The 13,177-nt window shown below is 36.1% G+C and overlaps 1 protein-coding gene and 1 long non-coding RNA gene across 4 annotated transcripts in view; one reads left to right on the top strand and one right to left on the bottom strand.

Moving 5' to 3' along the window:
- LOC113472199 overlaps positions 1-5,556 on the top strand; it is a 12,737-nt gene extending 7,181 nt beyond the window's left edge. Inside the window, exon 3 of the long non-coding RNA XR_003394625.1 lies at positions 5,507-5,556. This is a non-coding gene — a long non-coding RNA (uncharacterized LOC113472199). The remainder of the gene's footprint in view (positions 1-5,506) is intronic.
- A 5,813-nt stretch (positions 5,557-11,369) lies between these two features.
- LOC103520002 lies at positions 11,370-12,154 on the bottom strand. 3 transcript variants are annotated; one of them, XM_026831819.1, is made up of 2 exons: positions 11,911-12,154; positions 11,370-11,820 (listed from the first exon to the last, which is right to left on the bottom strand). In XM_026831819.1, the coding sequence occupies exons 1-2, from the start codon at positions 11,951-11,953 to the stop codon at positions 11,516-11,518; spliced, it is 348 nt and encodes a 115-aa protein (XP_026687620.1). In that variant the 5' UTR covers positions 11,954-12,154; the 3' UTR covers positions 11,370-11,515. The 3 variants fall into 3 exon arrangements, with proteins under 3 accessions (XP_026687620.1, XP_026687594.1, XP_008483346.1); XM_026831793.1 differs by having other exon boundaries at positions 11,370-11,853; positions 11,944-12,153; XM_008485124.3 differs by having other exon boundaries at positions 11,370-11,887; positions 11,978-12,150.
- Positions 12,155-13,177: the final 1,023 nt, after the last annotated feature.

The following is a 13,177-nucleotide window of genomic DNA, read 5'->3' as shown; positions in this document are numbered from 1 at the left end:
AGCTACTTGAGGCCTATCTCTTTGCGCTTAACATTCCGCAATGTTTTGACGTCACAGCAACTGTTGTAATGGTTATGCAATATTTTTGAAAGATTTCTGTCCTTTTAATATGACTTCATAACTTTTGCGGAGTGCAAAGTTCTTTCTAGAAAACAGAGACTAGACCAATATGAGCGTAAGCACTGGTAGAAGTTATAAGTAGCTCCTGACAATCAGTTACATACACCGCTAGATGTTGCTTAACTTCAGTGTTCCATTTGGTATTCGGGTTTATAATGCCACAATGTGTTGGCACTTATTAAAGCCTTAACGTTATGAATTATGAATGGTAAAAAAATATTGACAAATTTCAGTCTGAGTGTGTGTGGCACTCACGCGTCATATATTAACAGTTAATGAAGCCACCTATGAAATAGATATTATAGAAATAGATACAAACCTCGTTAATGATTAGAAGTTTGCATGTCACTAGCGCTATCCTTGGTTTCCACATGTTTTTCTGTCGCTACAAATTACTCATTTGAACATTTTTTAACAAATATTTTCCGACGCATAACTAATCAGAAGGAGGATTGATGAGGATTTATTCGGTGGAGGTCTTTGACCGAAACGCGACACAGACCTGTATATGTATACAGTTGGAATAAAAAATGCTCTTAACATATTGCTTTAAGGCAGCTTTATGGTCAACACAGTTTTTCATTTTAGAACTGTAGGTATAGCTGCTAATTTTAATTTGTAGGATTTAAAACTATCAGATCATAATAATTTCAGTTAAATACCTGAACCTGACGGTCAAATAGTGATGATATTTTCAGCACATTTAATTTACTGCCCGACGGCATTAGCATCGAAATATTTAGCTGCGTGTATAATTTAATGCACTTTTTTATACTTATAAATTCTTCCAGATATGGAACAACATTTTTGCAATCTTGTGTGAGTCTTCCGATTAAAGAACAAATAAACCGGTTTTTTAGTTTAGAGTAAGCACCTCCAGATATTCAAGAAAGCATTTCTAACTTAACTTACCCATGTACTTTTTAAGGAAATTAGTACCTAGGTACATAGGTTTCATGAGATATGTAGGCTCAGTTGAAAGTTAAAGAAGGTTGATTGGAAATTATAGAATAAATAGAAATCTATAGAAACATAGTAAGGCATAGGACTGCTATCAAGAAATCATATCAATTTACTATGAACAGTAAATGATATGAACGCACATCTTGGGTCAAACTTCTTTACTCTTCAATTTTTTAAAGGGGAAACCAGAATGTAGCCAACACGCTGCAGAATGATAACAAAGTTCCCTTTTCAATTACCTATTGCCTATCATTTATTATTCTACAAAAAGAACAAATAAATACCTACAAGATACGCAAATCAATTTCCTAGGGCTAAAGAACCAGAGGTCATAAAATTTACAAAATTGATTAGAAATTATATATACCATCCTCACATCTAGATTGCAATTTGATTACCATAAGACGGGGAGGAAGTTTTTTTTTATATAGAACAAAAAAAAACGATTGACTTTGAATAGTTTTAAATGAGGATGAAATTATGAAAAGTATCTCTACACTTGGGGAAGGGGGGTCAACACACAACTGTCAGATAACATCTGGTCTTCGAATTGAAACCACGGAGTGCATCTTCGTCTGCAACCCCTATATTGCAATAACCACTCACGCTCAGACCATCTGACCGTAAGTGGCCACCATAAGGTGCGTCTACAACTCAACACCTGAATTGACCAAAGTCGATCGACTTGACAGGAACCCATATTTATATCGCAAGTAAGATCAAAGGATTTTGATGAAATGAAATTGAAGTTTTTATAATGTATGTATTTCATCTGATTAGTCGATCGGCCTCCCAGACACACTTCAGGCTGTCTTGTAATCTACCCTTGGAACCTTGAATCTTCTGGATATTGCAAGAGGTCATAGTCCTCAGTCGAAATATTTAGCTGCGTGTATAATTTAATGCACTTTTTTATACTTATAAATTCTTCCAGATATGGAACAACATTTTTGCAATCTTGTTTGAGTCTTCCGATTAAAGAACAAATAAACCGGTTTTTTTTTTAAATGTTCATAATGAATGGGTTCTGCAATGAGCTTTAAGTTTTTTTCCTAACTCACACATAACAGGTTCTAAAACGGTGTCTCATGCGGTACCGCGTGCTATGAATGAGTATGAATGAACTGTGACCAGGGACTTCGAGAATCAAATGCCTCCCAGAAGTCAAGACATGAGGGGAGAAAGTTTTGGCTTTGGCGCCTCAAAATCAAAGAAATTTTGCCTCTGAAAGGAGACCATAAGTTATCTTCTCAAGTTCTTATTTTGTAATTTTGTATTCTGTTTTAACGGGTTCTTAAATAAAAATTATCCAAAATTTTCCTTGATCTTAACTGTCTGGAGCTTGTAGTCTTCGGTGTCTTGAGAAAATTGAACTTGCACTTTATCATTCACTTTACTCACCAACACCAAAATCTAAATTTACAAAAATAGCTTTGGGTTGTAATTTGTAATTTAACTACGTATTTTTAACTTATTATTACAGAAATGAATACTGTATGAGTTTCACACTTTCCATACAAGCTACTTGTACATGAAACTGTTAATTAACACCGATATATCTGCTATTTTAGCAGTCATTAGATTCCTTCCAAATAACTTCAAGTCTTTTACTTTTTATGACATTAGTTTAAAATCCATAGACATGACAAGTTGTCACTTTCATGTAGCATACCATGCATAGTACTTATTTCAAGCATAAAAATATTCTCCAATAATCCAATTTCGTTAATGGTATTGTTTTCTGTCCTAATACGAAATTGTTTGTTGATTCTTTGATTTTTATCAAGTAACTGGACTAAGTGGTAGGCATGACTACTTTTTTTTTACTATTGTTTTTTAATCTTTTAACTTGTCATATTCACTTACAAATTGATCCTAGGTTTACCTTCCTTCCTATGTAGGTATGTATGTATTTCATGAAAACACGGAAAAATGAGTCAGAGCTGTCAGATTAAACGTAATAACTTTCTTCGTGTCTTGTTACCTTCTTCCAACCGTTTTCGTAAACAAATAAGGAAAGCACTGACCAAATATCCAAATTTAGTGAGACGTAGATAAAGTGCTCTCTCAGTTTTTTACTTTTTAGTTGCTGAACACTTCGTACTCTCAAACTTTTTAAATTATAGGTAGATTAGGTAGGTATAACTATCAAATATCTGCACATTATTAGCACCTTGATTTCTAACACGTGTATGAGTTTATCCTGTATCAAGTGATAAAATGTAGATCCACTTATTCAAAGTTTTTAATATTCTCATTCTCAGTGATGAAGTAGCAGCTACCTATATTAGGCTAGTAGCATGCCCATCCCGTAATATGTCTTTCATCAGATGCCGAAGAATAGGAACAAAATAAACCTCAATTATGATCTGACTCAACAAAATAACAAGACAACACGATGACTAAATTTAGAAAGATGTCTTTCACTGAAAAACTGCTAATGTTAACCTCCATTCTCAAAGTTACTTATCTTTAGTGAACCCTTAAGAACTAGTGTTTTCAACTTGCTATCACCATTTGCTGATGCCATTCTTACCCTGGTGAAAGATACTCTCTCTCTCTCTCTCTCTCTCTCTCTCTCTCTCTCTCTCTCTCTCTCTCTCTCTCTCTCTCTCTCTCTCCGTCTTTTGAAGAAGAAAATGATGTATTGAAAAGTGTTCTATGCTCTTTATAAAGATTTGTTTTTTGGAGTATCGAAAATCAACAATGTACTATAAGTTGGTTCTTGGTAGGTTAGGATCTTAGCATAATTTTGTATGGACCTACTGGCACACTGTCGTGCTCTCAGATCTTGAACATCATAAATTTACTTAGCCACGTCTAGTGTAAGTTCTGGTGACTACCACACACACAAAAGCTGAAATCCTCTACTGAAAATATCTAAGTTGTGTCACAGATTTCTCGCCGTCCAAGTAATGTTGGAAAGCACGAAACATGTTTATGAAATCCGTTTTAGTGAATCCGAACAAATGTTCATACTTTGCTTTCTTCAATAGAAAGCTGGGAAAGTGTATCGGTCATCTTGTTACTGTGCAATTTACCTCCCATGATTTGCACTAATCACCTCCCTTGTCTACAATATACAATGGTAGACGCGAGAAACATTAGTCATGTATTAGGATTTCAGACGCGTAGGTAGTTAGATACATAGGGGAAAAAGGAAAATGAAATCTACATTATCAGATTGTATTTTTAGATAAATATTGACATTTTCGCCTGCTTTAATCTTTTATAAATTGAACTTGTATAATTATTACACCATAAAGAGTTAGAAAGAAAAAAAATATATGGCGAAGCTCTCAAGTAGTAAAAAATAGAATGTAAATTTTGTTCCTCCACTGAATGACGATACCATAGAAATGTGTACAAAATTATAAACTTTAATAGGTGTACTTCGGGTCTGATTTTGGCGAGACAAATTCTCAACAATAATCTTTTGTGTTTTCCAAACTTAACATTTGGCCCATAAAACTTAACATTTGGCCCATAAAACTTAACATTTGGCCTATACTTTGGACCTTAAGGTATTGGTTTTAGTAGCTTACGAATATTGCTCAAATAATGATTCCTCAGATATCGTTCAAAAAGAATGAAAAGTGATTAGGTACCTAAAGTCTGTAGTAGATAATAATAATAAAATAGAAAGTGACTATCATATTATAAAGAGCCCCTTTGAATATCACTTTTTTCCTTGTGATAATTACTTCAATCATTATCATTATGGATACAATTCCGTATTTAATTAGAAGAGACAAAATAGACACAAAATCTATACCTACTAATTTTCAATCAACCCAACTTTGGTTAGAGGACGCTACACAACAAATACGAGAACAAAATCCATAATTAGAACGAAAATGTTCTAGCTGGAGTTAATGACATAGCTGGAACTTTTGAAATTGGAACTGAGGGCAGAAATTAATAATGTATGAAGAACGCGAATGGTCTGTGATTGTGTTGTCTGTCACGAAACATACAAAACTACAAGCTGCAAGCCCACTTGATACTAACTTATGTTAGCAAATGACAATTAGGAATATTTTTGAGTATTTCCTTTTCCCCACGCGAATGGTCTGTGATTGTGTTGTCTGTCACGAAACATACAAAACTACAAGCTGCAAGCCCACTTGATACTAACTTATGTTAGCAAGTGACAATTAGGAATATTTTTGAGTATTTCCTTTTCCCCATAATAGAGTTTAAAAATATTGAAAGTTCGAAAACCTGCCTGCTATCAAGTTCTGAACTCACCCAGAAAATAGACAAAGTGTGAAATACCTACTTACCATTCAAAGCCCACCCTATTATTGCCCAAACTATGATATTATTATACAGTTGAATCCTTTGAACTTTTGTTCAGATTATTCATGCCCGTGTGACGGTATTTTCTTGACAAGATTAATTCGGGCTACTCACCTTACAGTTGGCATTTGACTCGGAGACCAAAATTTCGAACGGTGCAAGGCGCGTGGCTCGGCCCAACAGGTTCTTCGTTCTAATCACGCTTATCAAATCTGGTGGAACACGAGACCAGATTAATCACCCAACTGGTACCTTCTCGCAGGCATCTCAAATGAGACGAAATCGAGAGTAGCCGAATATGAAAGAATGGAAACGAGATTTCAGTTTTTTGGGGTGGCAGGTGTTGACTCTTGGGAGGCCGGAGACCTTACCCAACTCTCAGTGGTGTAGTGTGAAGGGAAACGTTAGTAGTAGACAACAGTACAGTTTATGCTACGAGGATGCAGAGTAGTTGATTGTTGATCCCAAGCCTCTGATTTGAGTTTCTTGGAGCAGATTTGATTAAAGGAAAAATGTCGGCTGAGGGCTGGTTAGAATGACATACATATTGATTTTTGACAATTTTTCTGTGTCTTTCATTCAAACTATTTCAGATACAAAAAGTGAGCAAGGGAAAACTTTGACCTCGAATTTGCTGTTCTCGTTTTTTACAACAATAAAGTAGAGGAGGCATCGGGAAAGTCAACATCCGGGATCCCCTGCACAGCAACATCATATATCCAGTACATCTATGATAGAAACTCCAGAATCTATCACAACTCGAATGCATACATGATAGAAACTCCAGAATCTATCACACTTCAAATGCATACATAATGGAAACTCCAGTTCTCAAAAAAGGTAAAATGTGCTCTCTCTCTCTCTCTCTCTCTCTCTCTCTCTCTCTCTCTCTCTCTCTCTCTCTCTCTCTCTGGCTGGGCCGGTCAATTCAGGTCTTCAATGGAAAGGAAAACTAACCAGCACAATTTGGTCTGCTCATCTTTTTATTGGGTTATACTCGTAAGTTATGACTTGAATCTCATTATAGAACGGTCATATTTCTCCTGATAGGCGGTCCAGCGATTTTTGACGCCGGTAGTGGTGTTGCTTTTGAAATAAGTAGCTCCTTTCTTCTACCAAAAAGCTTATTGTTGATACTTGATATTGATTATAGAGGTCAATTTACAGAATTATAGGTATTTATCAGAAATCAGAACACTTTTTTTCCAGTTTTACAAAATATTACCTACCCAGATACTAAAATATACTAGCTACAATCAATCTACGGAACGCTTTGATATCGGTAGTAGATCATACAAAAAAAAAAATCTTTCCTAGAAGGTACTACTGATTATTTTTTACCAAACATTCTACTTCTAATGAACCTGAATAAGGTAGATGATTAGGTATAATTCCGTAGAATAAATCTGAACCTGTCCAATAAAAGACGTATAAAATATTCTTTGATCAAGTTTAGCATCAAATTAAAACCGTTTTTGATACAAAGTAACAGAATCAGATATTTCTAAACATCAAACATCACAATCTTTCTGATTTTTATTATATTAAAAAAAAAAACACCTGTCTTTGCGTTCGACAAAAATTGTTATTAAATTGGCTTTCTCTAACCCTTCATTGGCTGGAATGATGTTTGGATTTGATATGATAGTGTCTTTGATTAAAAATGTAGGCAGGTAAGCAGTGAAAACTTGGAAACTTGGATTTGTATTTCCGAAAAGTTGTATTAGAGGAAAAGAATGATTCTATTTACATCTACTTTTAACGAAAGAATAAGAAAGAGAATCAAAATAAGTAGTACCTAAATCTACTGTTCCTCAAGGGGCTAAAATTCGAGACAAAAAAAATCATAATATTTTGATCTACTATAAATATAAAGGTTAATAACTTTCGTTTATTTATCAAAAACGAAGAATGATTTTATAACATTATTATCATTCTACAATAGTTAGGGTTCTACCATCATATTTAATTAGTCCAACTATACAGTCTGATGCTCGTTAGTCATATTTTGTGATAAAGTCTTAACGTCCCGAAAGTAGAGGGAAAATAAAGACAGGATAGGGGAAAGCCAGCCGTTCCGAAAACGAACCTTATCTGTATTCAAAAGAACTAAGCATTACCACCAGGAAACTCTTTCCTTGTGGAGTATCTTTTGTGAACACCGTATACTTTCTATTGAAGAAAGACGGACAGAAAGAAATCATGTCGCCGAGTTTTTCCAATAATAACACGACACAACATTGGACCTTTGTAATTTGTAATAAATATGTATGATGTCTTCAGACACATGTGTGATTTTTCACACACTACCAGGATCTGTTCTAGACAGTTTCTCAAAGGCACTTGGCCCACTTTTTGAGGTAATTTTAAGGTGATCTTGTAGGATCAAAAGTGTTTTGTGGAATAGGTCTCGGGTCTTTGGTCTGATAAATAATTATTAATTAGGGAGGTGGCTCAGGGACTGCCTTCTTTAGTAGGCTAAGTGGGTGTCTTTAACCTGTTCCTTGGTAATGCCTATGCTATTGAGAGTATACAGTTCCACATGTGGCGCTTGTAATATTTACCAAAAAAGTCAGAAATTCCGAAATAAATCAAGGAAAATAATCCTAAATAGTCTTCCTCTACATATGTCCGATTTTCCTTGGAAGGAATGAAATACCTGTCACATTCTCTTCCATACAACCCTTTTTCCTGTTTCTAAGTCCGCTCCTGTTTTGAAACTTTTCGAGTCACTATTCTGTGTGATAATTGAATAGCAAAGCGGCGGGTTTCAGTGGAATTAGTAATGAAATTCTAAATGTGTAATGCAAACTAAAAGAAACCCGTGATTAGAGACACTCAAACATGATTCTATAGATTGTATCAAAAGTATTGCACAGATGATAGTGATGGTTCTTGGAAGTTGGAATGACTGCCGTTTGGGCTGTAAACTTCTCCAAAGCTAAATTTTATAAAGGAAACTGTAACCGCGGAGGTTTTATCGTTGCGAAATTTAAGAGAAAAGGAGGGCAGGATAGAAGGAAGCCAGTCTTTCCGAGAACGAACCATATCTCCGGACGATAAAGTTCGCCAGGAGGGAATCGAACCCGCGACCTAGCACTTACAAGGCAGGCGCGCTACCTTCCAAGCTAACCAATCAAGGTGGGATGTATAGAGGTCTATAAAAAGGAAGTAATATGTAAGAGTGTTTCTTTTGTTAGAAGTGAAAAAGCAAGAGTTTTTTAAAAGTGAGAATAAATTGTTGATAAGAAAAATAATCAAAAAATCAAGACCAATATTTTTTTTTACCTAACGGTTGGAATTTACTGGGGGGAGATAAAATCCGCCCCGGGCGGGAATCGAACCCGCGGCCTAGCGCTTACAAGGCAGACGCAGTACCAACTAAGCTAACTAGGCTGGCAATTAAAATCTTGATATTCTAGTCTATGTACCTATGTATATGTATCTTGGTAACTTGAGCTATTGTGGGGTACCTATGTACCTATATTATTCTCTATTCTGTGGGTGTAAACGCAAAATTGAAATTCCTGCCATAACCTACCTAACTTTTTGTATTTTCCGGATCTGTGTTGACCCAACTCATCTTTCTACTGTGTAATCAATTATTAATTGTCACGACTGGCGGATTGTAACTTGAGCTATTGTGGGGTACCTATGTACCTATATTATTCTCTATTCTGTGGGTGTAAACGCAAAATTGAAATTCCTGCCATAACATACCTAACTTTTTGTATTTTCTGGATCTGTGTTGACCCAACTCATCTTTCTACTGTGTAATCAATTAGTTGTCACGACTGGCGGATAACAAAAATTCACCCATAGGTACTTCATCATGAAATTCATTAAACTGTCCATTAGAGATACCTACCTACTTGTTTTTGTACCGGGTAATTACTTATACGTTAGTTGGCTGATTGACAAGAGCCCCCAGGAGCAGAGGCAATTAAAGTCTGTTTATTTTTAATCGATCCGAATTTTGATCTCTCTCAGCAAAAAAAAAAAATCTGAAAAAATTACTCTCGTTTTTTAATAGTGACCGTAGCTTGACAGCTAACGTGTACTCTCCAAATATATGATCTGACAGTTATAGCTGCAGGTAGATGTAATGTTTATAATAAAATTATAGTGGTTTGCAATAGGTGGGTATTGAAATGATAAGATTATTGATGGATACGATTTTATTTATGACAACCAAAATGCTCACATAGTAGGACTGTGTTTTTCTTCCTTGTTCCTATTTTTAAATATTTATCATTCACCAAACAAACAAAGAGTAGGCTGTGTAAAAAAATAGTAATAAAGCAAATTAATAGAGCAATAAAGTTATAGAGTAATTCTGAGCCCATTTAGAGTAGGTACTACCTAACGTAACGGAATGTTCTAGGAAAGATAGGTACCTACTTAAAGGTCAACATTAGCTGCACAATATGTGTGGTATGACATTGAATGATCTAATGTCCATTAGTACAACCTACCTACCATCGGATCTTTTGAATTTTCCTTCATTCTCAATGGTCAAACCAAAAAAGATTGGGAAATGGAAATATGTATGTATCACGCTGAATCGTGTTCTCCTTCTTCCTGGTACAAATACGAATAGCCAGTTCCAAGAAGAAATCTCTTTTCCTCCATGTAAGGTCATCTGCCCTGCGGCAACAAGGGTAGAGCCGCCTTCCCCTGTCTCAGGACTTCCCAGAAACTAGGTCGAGGTCTTTTATACCTTGCCAGTCATTAGAAGAAATAAAAAAACTTGAAAACGCTCGTACTTGATAATTAAGTTGCAAATATACGGCAGATGGTTCCTTGGTAAACCTGTGAGGAGTGAAGATTTTAAACAATGCATTTTTTAATCTGCTGGATCTAGACATGATTGTCTACCCTAGATGTTTTTTAATTTGCTATAAAATATGCGTTTCGTACGTCTTGAATTCTTACCTACTGACTTCGTAGATTATTATCTTAGCAGATCATCGCCTTCTGAAAGATGCCTTTGTTAAAATTCATCTGGATAGTAAACTAGACTTCCGTTGTTCAGCTCAGGTATCACACTAGGCTTGGACACCGGAGATCTCGAGTTCAATCATTCTCTTGTGTTCGATAATCGAGCAGCCGTTCCGAGAACAATATTACCTATACCTACTTACTTCTAAAATATTAAACATATCCTAGTTCTAGTCCTAGTCCCCATTTAAGTAGGAGTACCTATTGGCAGGAAGCCTAAAAAATATTTATGGGTATCAAATTAATTTTTTGATAATTAAGAGAGGTATACACAACTACACAAGTGACTATTTAAGTTCACCCTCAACCTTAGACACACCCTCACTTTCTCGTATATCACTAGAGAGGGGTAAATGAACTAGAAGGGGTTTATTGCTCATGATCTAAGTAGCTACGAGAAAGCTAGTCGTTCCTTGAGACTGGGTCAAGTGCAAATAAAGTAACTTAACTACCTATGTAGTCTGACTTACCACTATACCTCGGTTTTTTTTTTTTTTTTTTTTTTTTTAGGTACCTACTTTTTTGTCCACATCAGCTAGCCATAGCTCAAAATATGGACTATTCTCATTTTACTTTAAATTTGACCGTAAACTTCTGAGAATCTAACGGATAGATTTTCGACTTGGTAAGCCCTGGCCTGGAGCTTTGAGCGATCGTCACACGTTGATCGTGTAAACGGAGCTTTATTCAATCGGATGTTTACAAATCTCTGCGCTCTGATTGGTGGGTTTGAAATAGCCGCGTGATTTCAAATCGCGTGACATGTCGCGGGTGTCATAAGTTTATCAGAAAGAAAAGATAAGAGGCTGATAAAAGTTGAACTTTAGAACTAGAGACTTTCTAGATTAGAAAAAAGTTTTCAAGTACTCATAATCAGTAGTATTTTTGATTCAGCTTATCAAAATCATGCAAATTTTGTTCACAGTGTGTGTCTAAACACAGACTTCTGCAGTAGCACCATGCTTAATTTTTCCCTTTAAACGATTTAACAAGAAAATTTCGTCTATTCATAAAAAAAAACTCTACAAGCTCCGTCAATAAACTCCTCCATAAAGTTAAAAATTGTCAAGTCATATCCTCCACAATTGCCAGTACATTGGTCAGCATCTCTCCATTCTCCAACAACTCATTACATCGCCCCAATCTTCACCCTATAGTACCGACCACATCCGCAGCACCCGCCACAGCAATCTCCACAACATGTCCCACATCCACACAGCTGAGTGGCGGTCGGAAACTCATGCCGAGACATCTCCAGGACACCAGTGTCCGTCAGGAATTTCAAAATGGCGACGGTGTCCTCCAAGGATGCGTCCTTGGTCCCGTTGGCTTTGCTCATCAACTTGAGGATGCCCATGATTTTGTCTTCCCGTACAAATCGTCCGGGGGAGGATAGAAGTTCGATGGCGTTCAACAACTGCCATTGGGTGGAACCTTCGGCGAATTTCATTGCGGTTACTCCGAAAGATTGGGCCATTTTTCTTGAGAACTTGGAAGACTACAACAACTGCCATTGGGTGGAACCTTCGGCGAATTTCATTGCGGTTACTCCGAAAGATTGGGCCATTTTTCTTGAGAACTTGGAAGACACAGAAGACTTTTGCGAGAATTTTTTTCGTTTACCGATGGACGAGAGCAGAGATTTTGAGAGTGAAATATTTTATTCAAAGCAAAAATGTGAGCTTGGAGGAAATTTCGTGGCAAGTAAAATTGCTAGGATTGATTCTGGCTATTGATATTTTGTAAATTCTGAATTCTAATAAGTAGCCATTTTCTAGCAGTATTTCAGCCACTGGAGAGACTTGAACTAGAATACTAGAACGATCCAAACCAGCTACTTTCAAGTCGCCAATAAACACCCTAACGCCATCAGTAGCTCGTTAAGACTACAGCAGTAGTGTGACTAATATAATATAATATAATACAATACATAAACATTGAGAAGCATTTAGTGTCTTTCTGTCTGGATACTCTGGATCTGGACTGGATGGTAATTCGTGGGCTGAAAATCAGCATGGCCTAAATTTCTCAATTTGCTTTGCGCATTGCATACACAGTTGAAATGACGGGCTTTCATACAAAATGTCCTTTCAAAAGCGTATGTACAGCACGCTCTGTTGGACATATTTTGAACTTTTTGTATATTTTGGAAGTGTTCATCAACCAATGAAATAAGAGGAAAGTCATGTAACCAAATGATCTCATTGGTTGATCACACATTGATCCGGTCATTTAATCACATGAAAAAAATCACCTCTTGATTTGTTTTGACAGCTGATCCTACCTAGGTATCAACAAAAAGTTTAAACTTACCTATCATTACACCATTACAGATTACTTACAGCTAAAGATCAAATTAATTTATGTACCTACCTAATTAATTGTATCTCATTTATGAAAGTGAATAAGTTGTTTTATTTAGGATGGAAAACACCCTAGTGTTTGTGATTTCCTTATTCCTGTGCAGCAACATTTCCTTTGCTATTTTTGTAAACAATGATCTGATCAAGCATATTGCAGCACAGAAACATGAAATCCCAGGATTATCTCTAAACAATGTTGATGAATATCGAAGAAAATGGGCCTACTCAGACACAGGAGTGTCTAAACAGGATCTGGAACATTGGACTGGGCGATATTTTCCAGACCAAAGTACAGAGAGACCAACCAACAACCCAGGTAAAACTGAACGGCAGAAAATGATGTTTGCAGCCATCAACAAAGATTGTGATGATGGGAAAACAAATCTAACTGTAGATTGGTATGATTCTCCAGTCAATTACACCTGTTA

The sequence above is a fragment of the Diaphorina citri genome, unplaced genomic scaffold (genome assembly GCF_000475195.1).
Source record: "Diaphorina citri unplaced genomic scaffold, Diaci psyllid genome assembly version 1.1 scaffold4, whole genome shotgun sequence".
NCBI classification, from domain to species: Eukaryota; Metazoa; Arthropoda; class Insecta; order Hemiptera; family Psyllidae; genus Diaphorina; species Diaphorina citri.
This window is presented reverse-complemented; position numbering and strand designations above follow the sequence as displayed.